Source organism: Oncorhynchus nerka, linkage group LG11 (genome assembly GCF_034236695.1).
Source record: "Oncorhynchus nerka isolate Pitt River linkage group LG11, Oner_Uvic_2.0, whole genome shotgun sequence".
NCBI lineage: Eukaryota > Metazoa > Chordata > Actinopteri > Salmoniformes > Salmonidae > Oncorhynchus > Oncorhynchus nerka.
The window spans coordinates 728,181-742,245 of record NC_088406.1 but is presented as its reverse complement, the minus strand read 5'-3'; the positions used below and the strand labels follow the sequence as shown (position 1 = coordinate 742,245).

Here is a 14,065-nt window from a genome sequence, read left to right as displayed (position 1 = left end):
TGTGGTGTGGTGTGGTATAATGTGGTGTGGTGTGGTATAATGTGGTGTGGTGTGGTATAATGTACTGTGGTGTGGTATAATGTGTTGCGGTGTGGTATAATGTGCTGTGCTGTGGTATAATGTGCTGTGGTGTGGTGTGGTATAATGTGTTGTGGTGTGGTATAATGTGTTGTGGTGTGGTGTGGTATAATGTGGTGTGGTGTGGTATAATGTGGTGTGGTGTGGTATAATGTACTGTGGTGTGGTATAATGTGTTGCGGTGTGGTATAATGTGCTGTGCTGTGGTATAATGTGCTGTGGTGTGGTGTGGTATAATGTGTTGTGGTGTGGTGTGGTATAATGTGGTGTGGTGTGGTATAATGTGGTGTGGTGTGGTATAATGTGCTGTGGTGTGGTATAATGTGTTGTGGTGTGGTATAATGTGCTGTGGTGTGGTATAATGTGTTGTGGTGTGGTATAATGTGGTGTGGTGTGGTGTGGTATAATGTGCTGTGCTGTGGTATAATGTGCTGTGGTGTGGTGTGGTATAATGTGCTGTGGTGTGGTGTGGTATAATGTGTTGTGGTGTGGTATAATGTGTTGTGGTGTGGTATAATGTGCTGTGGTGTGGTATAATGTGTTGTGGTGTGGTATAATGTGGTGTGGTGTGGTATAATGTGCTGTGGTGTGGTATAATGTGGTGTGGTGTGGTATAATGTGTTGTGGTGTGGTATAACGTGCTGTGGTGTGGTATAATGTGCTGTGGTGTGGTATAATGTGTTGTGGTGTGGTATAATGTGCTGCGGTGTGCTGTGGTATAATGTGCTGTGGTGTGGTATAATGTGTTGCGGTGTGGTATAATGTGTTGTGGTGTGGTGTAATGTGGTGTGGTGTGGTATAATGTGCTGTGGTGTGGTATAATGTGCTGTGGTGTGGTGTAATGTGGTGTGGTGTGGTATAATGTGCTGTGGTGTGGTATAATGTGTTGTGGTGTGGTATAATGTGTTGTGGTGTGGTATAATGTGTTGCGGTGTGGTATAATGTGTTGTGGTGTGGTGTGGTATAATGTGTTGTGCTGTGGTGTGGTGTAATGTGTTGTGGTGTGGTATAATGTGTTGTGGTGTGGTATAATGTGTTGTGGTGTGGTATAATGTGCTGTGGTGTGGTGTGGTATAATGTGCTGTGGTGTGGTATAATGTGTTGTGGTGTGGTATAATGTGTTGTGGTGTGGTATAATGTGGTGTGGTGTGGTATAATGTGCTGTGCTGTGGTATAATGTGCTGGGGTGCGGTGTGGTATTTATTATGGATCCCTATTAGTTCCTATCAAGGCAGCCGCTACTCTTCCTTTGGTTTATTATGGATCCCCATTAGTTCCTATTAAGGCAGCAGCTACTCTTCCTGGGGTTTATTATGGATTATTCTGCTCTTGAGTTGCGTTCCCATGCAAAACTAGACAGATAGCTAACCACTAAGTCTTCAATAAAACTCCCAAAGCGTGACTTTTCTTGAATGAATATATTGAAAACGTTTATGTTGTGAAACTGCAAAATACAGAAAAGAATATACTTTAGTGTTCAATTCACACCGACATACTGTAGCTGTACATTAAACATTTGAAGTTGCATAAATACAAAGCACGCGCTAAGGTACCATGCATCTGGCATGATGCCAAACCATATAGCTAATTGTTAACCATATGGTAATTGCTCCTTTCATTACTCTAATAATGTATAACCATCTATGTAGAATAATAAGTTAATAAGAAGTTAATATCATTGAAATGACATGGAATCAGCGCTGATTCAACCAGTGTGTGCCCAGTGGGCTGTGTCACAATTTGAATATTGAATACTGAACAACCTAATGAATACTGGGACTGAGACAGATTGGGCAGATTCAAATCAACATAGAGAAACAGAGACACTGAAAAAATATAGATGATTCTGCTACAGCTGCATGTGTCCCTGGAGTTTACTGCTATTTCTACAGGACCACCCTGGCTGACCCTGAGAAGCAGCTGCATGTGTCCCTGGTCCTCTTAATAATGGAGTTGACTGCTATTTCTACAGGACCACCGTGGCTGACCCTGAGAAGCAGCTGAACGTGTCCCTGGTCCTCTTAATAATGGAGTTTACTGCTATTTCTACAGGACCACCGTGGCTGACCCTGAGAAGCAGCTGAACGTGTCCCTGGTCCTCTTAATAATGGAGTTTACTGCTATTTCTACAGGACCACCCTGGCTGACCCTGAGAAGCAGCTGAACGTGTCCATGGTCCTCTTAATAATGGAGTTTACTGCTATTTCTACAGGACCACCCTGGCTGACCCTGAGAAGCAGCTGAACGTGTCCATGGTCCTCTTAATAATGGAGTTTACTGCTATTTCTACAGGACCACCCTGGCTGACCCTGAGTAGCAGCTGCATGTGTCCATGGTCCTCTTAATCATGGAGTTTACTGCAATTTCTACAGGACCACCTTGGCTGACCTTGAGAAGCAGCTGAACGTGTCCCTGGTCCTCTTAATAATGGAGTTTACTGCTATTTTTACAGGACCACCCTGGCTGACCCTGAGAAGCAGCTCAACGTGTCCCTGGTCCTCTTAATAATGGAGTTTACTGCTATTTCTACAGGACCACCCTGGCTGACCCTGAGAAGCAGCTGAACGTGTCCCTGGTCCTCTTAATAATGGAGTTTACTGCTATTTTTACAGGACCACCCTGGCTGACCCTGAGAAGCAGCTGAACGTGTCCATGGCCCTGAGAGACCAGGAGCTCCTCTTCAGATGCCTCAAGATGAAGACCGTCTTCCCTGAGCTGATGGAGAAGGTAATGCGATTTTTTATACATATTTCTGTTCATATTTTGTTAATAGTTTAGTAAAGTTTTCTGCATCAAACTGCCTAGCTTTGTTGTCTTCTGTCTGAAGGTGAAAGCAGAACCTGCTCAGAAAGAGATAGATGTAGGGGTCACCAGCTCTGCAGGTGAAGGTTGTAGTTCGTTAGACCCCAGTGAAGCAATGGAGGATGGATATAACGGTTATGGAGATGGGATGGGACAGGAGAAGGAACTGAGTCAGGAAGAGAGGGAGGCCTTGGCCAAGAACATGGACGGGGCCACTCTCCAGAACTACAGCTCCTATGAGGCCAAGTACAGAAAGGAGATGAAGGGATGCCAACAAACCGTCAAAAACATGGAAAAGAAGTTGAATCCCGGTGATGGTGAAGAAGAGAAAGCATTTAGCTTGTCAAATGGTCATAGAGAGCTGGATGGGGATGAATCATCCAAGGAGTGCCAGGAGAATGGAGCCACTGCACGTGCTGTAGACGTCACCGGGTCTGGCCTTGCACCGTGGCAGGACGGGGTCATGGAGAGACTGCGTAGAGAGGTCACCACTGCAGACTACAACATGTATTTGGTACACCATGGAGCTATGCTGATCAACTTCGGTCAGCTTGCCGCCTGCACCCCAAGGGACAAGGACTTTGTTTATGGAAAGCTGGAGCCCATAGAGGTTCAAACTGTCCGAACGTTCAACGTTCCCACGAGCTACCGGCCGAAACGGATTCACATGCACGACCCTTGGTCACCGATGGTCAACAAAAGTGTTGACACGTCAGATCTAGGTGTGTCCGTAGAAGATCTTCCGAAGTGTGATGAAGTCAATGCAACTTTGTTGTGCTTCTTGGAGAAAGAACTGAAGGGTCACAACATCTCAGAAAGTGGAGGAGCAGACGGCTTCTATGTACACATTGGAACACAGACTTACAACATCCCATCTGCTCCGTTCAAACCTGAAGCCTCTCTGGCAGACATCATCACAGACACACACAAAGGCCTCTATGTCCAGATCCAAGCTGAGGACATAACCAGAAGACACAACTTTACCAACTCTGCTTTTAGTTACCTCTGTGGCCACGTCTTCCGCCGCGATGAATACCACACTCACTTCAAGAATGTGCACTTGGACATCCAGTCATGCCTGAACGGCTGGTTCGAGCAGCGCTGCCCTCTAGCGTACCTAGGCTGCAACTACAGCCAGAGGAGGTTCCATCCTGCAGGTCAGAGAGCCACCGTCACCTACCACCAGGATCTCAGTACCTTCAGCCTCAAACCAGAGGGCCCCTCAATGCTGTCCGACTCTGAGAAGACCATCAGCATCACCTCTGACAGGACGCATCCCCGTAAGCTGGACCCGTTGAGCAGACTTCCCTTTGAGATCCTCCATCACCTGGCAGGGTTCCTGGACAGCTTTAGCCTGTCTCAGCTGTCCCAGGTGTCCCAGTTGATGAGGGAGGTGTGTGTCACACTGCTAGAGGAGAGGGGGATGGTCTATCTGAAATGGGAGAAGAAGACCTACTCCCATGGAGGGTCTTCATGGAAATGTAGAAAAAATGTGAGTACTTTGCCTGAATTTAAAATATATATATATATATTTTTTAAGGGATGGAAATCATCCCTTTTTGTGGTATTATATTTTCTTGTCTAGTACTATCTGGTATAGAGTCCATGGTTATTGAATGTAAATGAACCACCAACATAGTGTCTTAACAGGGCGTTGGGCCACGAACCAGAACAGCTTCAATGCACCTTGGCATAGAGTCTACAAGTGTCTTATTAACAGGGCGTTAGGCCACGAACCAGAACAGCTTCAATGCACCTTGGCATAGAGTCTACAAGTGTCTTTAACAGGGCGTTAGGCCACGAACCAGAACAGCTTCAATGCACCTTGGCATAGAGTCTACAAGTGTCTTAACAGGGCGTTGGGCCACGAACCAGAACAGCTTCAATGCACCTTGGCATAGAGTCTACAAGTGTCTTATTAACAGGGCGTTAGGCCACGAACCAGAACAGCTTCAATGCACCTTGGCATAGAGTCTACATGTGTCTCAAACTCTATGGAGGGATGCGGGACCATTCGTCCATGAGAAATTCCATAAGTTGATGTTTTGTAGATGGGGGTGGAAAATACTGTGTCAGGCGCTGCTACAGAATCTCCCATAAATGTTCACACACACGCACACGCACACACACACGCACAAACGCACACACACACACACACCATTTAAATCCCCATATTCTCCTTTGAGTCCCCTCTTTCAAAGTTACTGAGATGTGTTCCTCTAGCCACGGTAGCCAAAATAACGGGCAACTGAGCACCAATAATAAGAAGAGACTTGTTGAGATAATGCCAAGAGTGTGCAAAGCAGTCATCAAGGCAAATGGTGGCTACTTTGAAAAAATATATATATTTTCATTTGTTTAACACTTTTTTGTTTACTACATGATTCCATATGTGTTATTTCATAGTTTTGATGTCTTCACTATTATTCTACAATGTAGAATTTTTTTTTTTTTAACTAAGAAAAACCCTTGAATGAGTAGGTGTGTCCAAACGTTTGACTGGTTCTGTATACAGTGGCAGATGTAGGTTGTATGGCTCCCTGGGAGATCCCACATTCAGTGTCCCCTCCCCGGCACCAAAAAGAAAAAATACCCATTCTGTCATTTTTATTCAGACATTTGAATCAACACAAATAAATAAGCATAACATTTAAAACTACATAAATGAAAAATATATACAAAAAAAGACCCATACATATCAAAAAGAAGTAACAAAGACAAATAGAAACAAATTTGTGTTGATTTGGCACTCGAGCATCACTATATTACCCATCCCCCCCAACACTGTCAACCAAGAGTCAAGACTACATTACCCATCCCCCCCAACAATATCAACCAAGAGTCAAGACTATATTACCCATCCCCCCCAACACTGTCAACCAAGAGTCAAGACTACATTACCCATCCCCCAACACTGTCAACCAAGAGTCAAGACTACATTACCCATCCCCCCCAACACTGTCAACCAAGAGTCAAGACTATATTACCCATCCCCCCCAACAATATCAACCTAGAGTCAAGACTACATTACCCATCCCCCAACACTGTCAACCAAGAGTCAAGACTACATTACCCATCCCCCAACAATATCAACCTAGAGTCAAGACTATATTACCCATCCCCCAACAATATCAATCAAGAGTCAAGACTACATTACCCATCCCCCCAACACTATCAACCTAGAGTCAAGACTACATTACCCATCCCCCCAACACTATCAACCTAGAGTCAAGACTACATTACCCATCCCCCAACACTGTCAACCAAGAGTCAAGACCACATTACCCATCCCCCAACACTGTCAACCAAGAGTTAAGACTACATTACCCATCCCCCAACACTGTCAACCAAGAGTTAAGACTACATTACCCATCCCCCAACACTGTCAACCAAGAGTTAAGACTACATTACCCATCCCCCAACACTGTCAACCAAGAGTTAAGACTACATGACCCATCCCCCAACACTGTCAACCAAGAGTTAAGACTACATTACCCATCCCCCAACACTGTCAACCAAGAGTTAAGACTACATTACCCATCCCCCAACACTGTCAACCAAGAGTTAAGACTACATTACCCATCCCCAAACACTGTCAACCAAGAGTTAAGACTACATTACCCATCCCCCAACACTGTCAACCAAGAGTTAAGACTACATTACCCATCCCCAAACACTGTCAACCAAGAGTTAAGACTACATTACCCATCCCCCAACACTGTCAACCAAGAGTTAAGACTACATTACCCATCCCCCAACACTGTCAACCAAGAGTTAAGACTACATTACCCATCCCCCAACACTGTCAACCAAGAGTTAAGACTACATTACCCATCCCACAAACACTGTCATCCAAGAGTTAAGACTACATTACCCATCCCCCAACACTGTCAACCAAGAGTTAAGACTACATTACCCATCCTCCAACACTGTCAACCAAGAGTCAAGACTACATTACCCATCCCCCACAACTGTCAACCAAGAGTCAAGACTACATTACCCATCCCCCAACACTGTCAACCAAGAGTCAAGACTACATTACCCATCCCCCAACACTGTCAACCAAGAGTTAAGACTACATTACCCATCCCCCAACACTGTCAACCAAGAGTTAAGACTACATTACCCATCCCCAAACACTGTCAACCAAGAGTTAAGACTACATTACCCATCCCCCAACACTGTCAACCAAGAGTTAAGACTACATTACCCATCCCCCAACACTGTCAACCAAGAGTTAAGACTACATTACCCATCCCCCAACACTGTTAACCAAGAGTCATGACTACATTACCCATCCCCCACAACTGTCAACCAAGAGTCATGACTAAACCAGTTCACCTTGGTGGTGTGCAGACTGGTTTTATATTATTCTTAAAGATTTCGCAAAAAAACTGAAAAAAATACAACACAATGTCTGTGAAACTATATATTCACAGTATTATGAATTAATTGTGGTTTATTTGGTAGCATTTCGTAGTGTGACTGATTTGACTAATTTCATTAGTACTGTACAAAGTTAAAGGTGCGCTATTTGATAGATTCCCCCGCTCCCCCTTCCAGAGGGGAGACCTGAGGTCAACGTACCTGTGTCGCCTATACCTATATAATCCGCCACTGACTATATATATATATATATATAAATAAATAAAATACACATATATATATATATATATATACACACACACAACAACAACATAAAGAGTTTCCTATCTCCATCCCCACCCATCCCCTCCAGAGGTAGGCAGGCCTATAGCCTAAATCTGTGGTAGGACAAATACTGGTGGATGTAAGTCTATTCGTCCTGCCATAAACTTTCAATGGAAAGTGAAAGGCAGAATGAACATATGTTTGGTTGTAAACATGTCACTGATTCGAAACAAAGCCAAAGGTTCAAACATACTGTTGTTGTTCGGTCACATCATGTGATTTAGTTCTGTCTACTGACCAGGTGGTTAGGTCCGTCAGTCACTGTGCGATAACATAGTTACCAGGTCACCCTAATATGACCTCCCGGCCCTATATGGCATCCAGCCACATTCTCTACATCTCTTTTGGACAGAGAAATGGATCCAGCCTAGTCTGAGGGTTGCTTCCCAATCTGCACCCTATTCCCTGTAACCTGAACTACTGGACTATGTAGGTAATAGGTTGCCACTTGACTAAATCTCAGTCTTGTCCCAACAGGAACCCTATAGAGCTATGGGCCCTGGTCAAAAGTAGTGCACTATGTAGAGAATAGAATGCCATTTGGGATGCATTTCTAGTCCTATGACAGCTGTTGCATTGTAAAGAGCCCCCTACTCCCTTCATTCCTCAGAGACACGATTATGAGTTGAATTTCCCATCCCAGTGTTTGGCACCAACCAATCGGAGAGAGAGAGAGAGAGAGCCAGACTGTGTGTCCACGGGACAAAGAGCATGCCAGTGATATCAGTGGTCTGGAATGCCACCAAGCCCTTGTCCATTTGTAGTGCATTTGTTTTGATTAAGACCTGTAGTACACTATTGTAGGGAATAGGTTTCCAACTGGGATGCACACAGACAACAGGTTGCTAGGCAGGAAATCCATACACATCAACAACGGGGACAGTATAAACCTGCATACGGAATAAACAGGATTTTGTTACCAATGTAATAGAGCTTCATATCAAGAGGTACCATGCATCAGAACTTAGTATACTAGAGTTATATTATATATATTACATATAATTATATTATTATACTTTACTAGGAGTTTTTCCTGACCACGTGGCTCTAGAGGTCATAGAGTTTACAGTTTTTCCTGGTCAGGTCACATCGTCAGGAAAAACTCCTTGACCCAATCTAATACTCTGTGTAATAAAAAACATTCTCTCTCTCTCTTTCTCTCTGTGGCTGGTTTCCTAAGGTATGGGAGTTTAGCAGTCTGTTTTCCAAGGTGGACAGGTGGTGTTTTGACGATGTCCCCTCCATGTCTGAGCACCTGAAGGTCTGCCCTTTCTACCAGAGAGAGGAGCTCAGTCAGCCTGTAAAGCTAGCCAGCATGGAGGGGGCCAGAGAGAGACCCCAGAGCCTACTGGACCTGTCCCCGGAGTATGACCTGCCTCTAGCAGACCAATGACATTAGAAGGATCTGAGCACTGGCTTTAAATCCTAACAACAATTCTCTACTGTTGGGCCTTGGAGCAAGGCACTGCACTGCAGCTTGACCCTGTGCTCCTCTCAACTGTGTGCGTGTGATGTATGCTGGGAAAATGAGCAGAAGACTAAGGTCCCTTAATAAACCTCGTAGAAATACGCTGTAAGAGCTTACAATTAATCACTGTTACTAAATTTATAAATGTCAATAAGCAATTTCTACAAAGTAATTAATGCATTTATAAACACTATTTTAATGATTTATAATTATTTATAAACACTATTTTAATGATTTATAATTATTTATAAACACTATTTTAATGATTTATAATTATTTATAAACACTATTTTAATGATTTATAATTATTTATAAACACTATTTTACATAATTTATAAATTATTAATAAATACTATTTTAATGATTAAAAAAAATGTCAAACACTATTTTACGTAATTTATTAATTATTAATAAATAATATTGTACATGATTCCTAATTATTCATAAACACCATTTTATATGATTTATGAAGTATTTATAAACACTATTATACATGATTTATAGTATAATGAATACGGTGTATTATTAAGAATGTACCACTAGGGTACTTATAAACCAGTTATACATGAGTTATTGTCATCTCATATTAATAATGTACCACTAGGGTACTTATAAACCAGTTATACATGATTTATAGGATAATGAATACAGTGTATTATTAATAATGTATCACTAGGGTACTTATAAACCAGTTATAAATGAGTTATTGTCATCTCATATTAATAATGTACCACTAGGGTACTTATAAACCAGTTATAAATGAGTTATTGTCATCTCATATTAATAATGTACCACTAGGGTACTTATAAACCAGGTATAAATTAGTTATTGTCATCTCATATTAATAATGTACCACTAGGGTACTTATAAACCAGTTATAAATGAGTTATTGTCATCTCATATTAATAATGTACCACTAGGGTACTTATAAACCAGGTATAAATTAGTTATTGTCATCTCATATTAATAATGTACCACTAGGGTACTTATAAACCAGTTATACATGAGTTATTGTCATCTCATATTAATAATGTACCACTAGGGTACGTATAAACCAGGTATAAATTAGTTATTGTCATCTCATATTAATAATGTACCACTAGGGTACGTATAAACCAGGTATAAATTAGTTATTGTCATCTCATATTAATAATGTACCACTACGGGTACTTATAAACCAGGTATAAATGAGTTAGTGTCATCTCATATTAATAATGTACCACTAGGGGTACTTATAAACCAGGTATAAATTAGTTATTGTCATCTCATATTAATAATGTACCACTAGGGTACGTATAAACCAGGTATAAATTAGTTATTGTCATCTCATATTAATAATGTACCACTACGGGTACGTATAAACCAGGTATAAATTAGTTATTGTCATCTCATATTAATAATGTACCACTAGGGGTACGTATAAACCAGGTATAAATTAGTTATTGTCATCTCATATTAATAATGTACCACTACGGGTACTTATAAACCAGTTATAAATGAGTTAGTGTCATCTCATATTAATAATGTACCACTAGGGGTACGTATAAACCAGGTATAAATTAGTTATTGTCATCTCATATTAATAATGTACCACTAGGGTACGTATAAACCAGGTATAAATGAGTTAGTGTCATCTCATATTAATAATGTACCACTAGGGTACGTATAAACCAGGTATAAAGGGTACTTATAAACCAGGTATAAATGAGTTAGTGTCATCTCATATTAATAATGTACCACTAGGGTACGTATAAACCAGGTATAAATGAGTTATTGTCATCTCATATTAATAATGTACCACTAGGGTACTTATAAACCAGGTATAAATGAGTTAGTGTCATCTCATATTAATAATGTACCACTACGGGTACGTATAAACCAGGTATAAATGAGTTAGTGTCATCTCATATTAATAATGTACCACTACGGGTACGTATAAACCAGGTATAAATTAGTTAGTGTCATCTCATATTAATAATGTACCACTAGGGGTACGTATAAACCAGGTATAAATTAGTTATTGTCATCTCATATTAATAATGTACCACTACGGGTACGTATAAACCAGGTATAAATTAGTTAGTGTCATCTCATATTAATAATGTACCACTACGGGTACGTATAAACCAGGTATAAATTAGTTAGTGTCATCTCATATTAATAATGTACCACTACGGGTACTTATAAACCAGGTATAAATTAGTTAGTGTCATCTCATAAGATTATTTATAAAGTATTTGTTATTTTATTTAGTTTGACCTTTATTTAGTTTGACCTTTATTTAGTTTGACCTTTATTTAACTAGGCAAGTCAGTAGAGAACAAATTCTTATGAACAGTGGGTTAACTGCCTTGTTCAGGGGGCATAATGACAGATTTTTACCTTGTCAGCTCGGGGATTCGATCTTGCAATCTTTCGGTTACTAGTCCAACACTCTAACAACTAGTCTCCCTGCCCCCCAAGTTAACGGTTGATTAATGGTTTGACTCACCATTTATACACATATTTACTGTATATGTGTCATAAATGGTATATTTATTGATTGTTAATGAGTGCAGTTGTAAATGTGAGTATATGCACTTACTAATACCTCAGTTGATAATTAATGTAGAGCCTTTTAAACTATGTACTAACTCTTAATAAATTATTTTAATCCCCTAATAACCCTAAAGCGCTGTACACCAGAGGTTGGAACCGGTTCAGGGATGTCTTTTTCTGAGGAACAGATTCAGAACCACGGACGAAAGAGATATCTAGTGGTCTGGACCGTAAACTTTATTTTAAAAGTATGGGAACCGGTTAATAACATTATGTTACGTTCAATCCAACAATAAAGACAACAAAGCACACTTTGTCACTCAGATATGTATTTAAGTCTCTATCTGCCAGCTGATCTTTGCCAGTGTATGTGTGTGTGTTGGCAACCTGCCCGTCCCCTTTGAAGCTTATGCTAATGTAAAAAGATTTTTAATTAGAGAAGAATGGATTAACTTTTTCAATGCTAGTTAGAGATACTATAGTTATTACGTTTTACAAAGAGGTACGACATGCTAATTCTGGTGCCACTCTGCACACACACAATCTTGTTAACTGCCTAGCTAGCTAGCTCTGGTACAACGTTAAGCCAACTTTTGGAAGTTCCGACATTCAAAGATCCTCCATAGAGGCCAACAGAACAGGGACTGTTCGACAAAGCCCAGGCCCAACAAGCTGCAGCTAGTGCCATTTTGATGACAACATCTCTCCAGATACCCAGCAACAAGATTCTGCCACGGAAATGAAAGAGTTTTATTACAATCAACAATGGTTTTGATAAGCTATAAACAGAGTTTGAGTCTCTAAAGACAGCACAGGCCGAACTGAAGGGCCGCATGGACATAGCCGATTGTCCATGTCTGATCATGACACCCTGATAGGAGGCCTGAAAACCCCCTGGGCTCAGCTTAAAAAGAAGAATGAGCTCACCAAGCCAAGGTTCTCGATTTAGAAGGCAAGAGTCGCAGGCTGAACATCAAACTTGTGGAGATTTTGGAGGACGAAGAACAAGGGAAACCCACAAAGTCTGTGTCCAAGCTAATTCCCAAGCTCCTGGGTGACGACAACTTCCCAAAGCCCCTCATTATTGACCTTGCACACCACTCTCTACAGGTGAAGCCCTCACCAGGTGTCAAGCCAAGCACCATCATCTCAAGGGTACATCACCTTCAGGATAAGGAACTCATTCTACGAGATATGGAATACAAAGGCCAAAAGGTTTTCATCTTCCCCGACTAAACCATGGTGGTGATGGAGCAATGTGATGCAGACCATGAGAGAAGTGGAGGTGAATACAGCCAAGCTACATGTTCATCACAACGGCATAACAAGAGTCTTCACTAAGCTACATGTTCATCACAACGGCATAACAAGAGTCTTCACTAAGCTACATGTTCATCACAACGGCATAACAAGATTCTTCACCAAGCCCGAAGAGGCTGCAAGCTATGTATTAAAAATACAGAAAACCCCGGGAAGGGAGGAGTCCCTCGACACTGATTTCTGGGATATTGACTGAGTTAACAGGGTTTATTCATAAACGGTGACGTATTCATTTGTATTCCAACAATCGCGGAGAGGGCTATTAGTTAAGTCTGACTATTGTTTGCTTGCTAGCGTAGTATTGGGTCTGTGTTAGCCATCATGCCCGGCAGTACTCATTTACGTGATATGGGGAGAACAGTGCTTCATTTGGGGAAAAAGTGGGGATGGGCATGTTTCTCTGGGGAAGCAGTGAGGAGAGCAGGTTTCTCTGGGGAAACAGTATGGAGAGCAGGTTTCTCTGGGGAAACAGTGGGGAGAGCAGGTTTCTCTGGGGAAACAGTGGGGAGAGCAGGTTTCTCTGGGGAAACAGTGGGGAGAGCAGGTTTCTCTGGGGAACAGTGGGGAGAGCAGGTTTCTCTGGGGAACAGTGGGGAGAGCAGGTTTCTCTGGGGAAACAGTGAGGAGAGCAGGTTTCTCTGGGAAAGCAGTGGGGAGAGCAGGTTTCTCTGGGAAAGCAGTGGGGAGAGCAGGTTTCTCTGGGAAAGCAGTGGGGAGAGCAGGTTTCTCTGGGAAAGCAGTGGGGAGAGCAGGTTTCTCTGGGAAAGCAGTGGGGAGGGAGGGTTTCTCTGGGGGTCTGTTCCTGTGTTCGGTTTTTGTTTTCTGCTGCCAGACAAGTTCTATTTGAATTAATACATGCATGTTTAAGATGTTTTATTTGAAATTCTCTTGCATATAAATGTCAGGAAACGATCTTGGGAATCAGTCAGATGTATAAGGTGTCACATTAGTCTTGTGGATTGTGCATGTTTCTGGCACTTGCGTAAACGAGGTATTCTATTTAAGCACTTGAAATCACATGGTGCTGACATAACCCAACTGCATTTCTCAAATTGATGAATCTCCTCCAAAGCAAGTGGTATTGTTATTGTCTTTTGTAAAAAAACATTGTTTTCAGCTTTCGTCCTTGTCTACAGGACCCACAAGGTA

General features: G+C 41.7%; 1 protein-coding gene across 1 annotated transcript in view; it reads left to right on the top strand.

Annotated features, from left to right (window-relative positions):
- The window catches only part of LOC115127337 (F-box only protein 40), a 34,270-nt gene extending 20,566 nt beyond the window's left edge, over positions 1-13,704 (top strand). Inside the window, exons 3-5 of the mRNA XM_065024144.1 lie at positions 2,691-2,805; positions 2,906-4,372; positions 8,771-13,704. Of these exons, the coding sequence (XP_064880216.1) occupies positions 2,691-2,805; positions 2,906-4,372; positions 8,771-8,983 (1,795 nt within the window). The 3' untranslated portion in view covers positions 8,984-13,704. The remainder of the gene's footprint in view (positions 1-2,690; positions 2,806-2,905; positions 4,373-8,770) is intronic.
- The last annotated feature ends 361 nt before the right edge of the window (positions 13,705-14,065 follow it).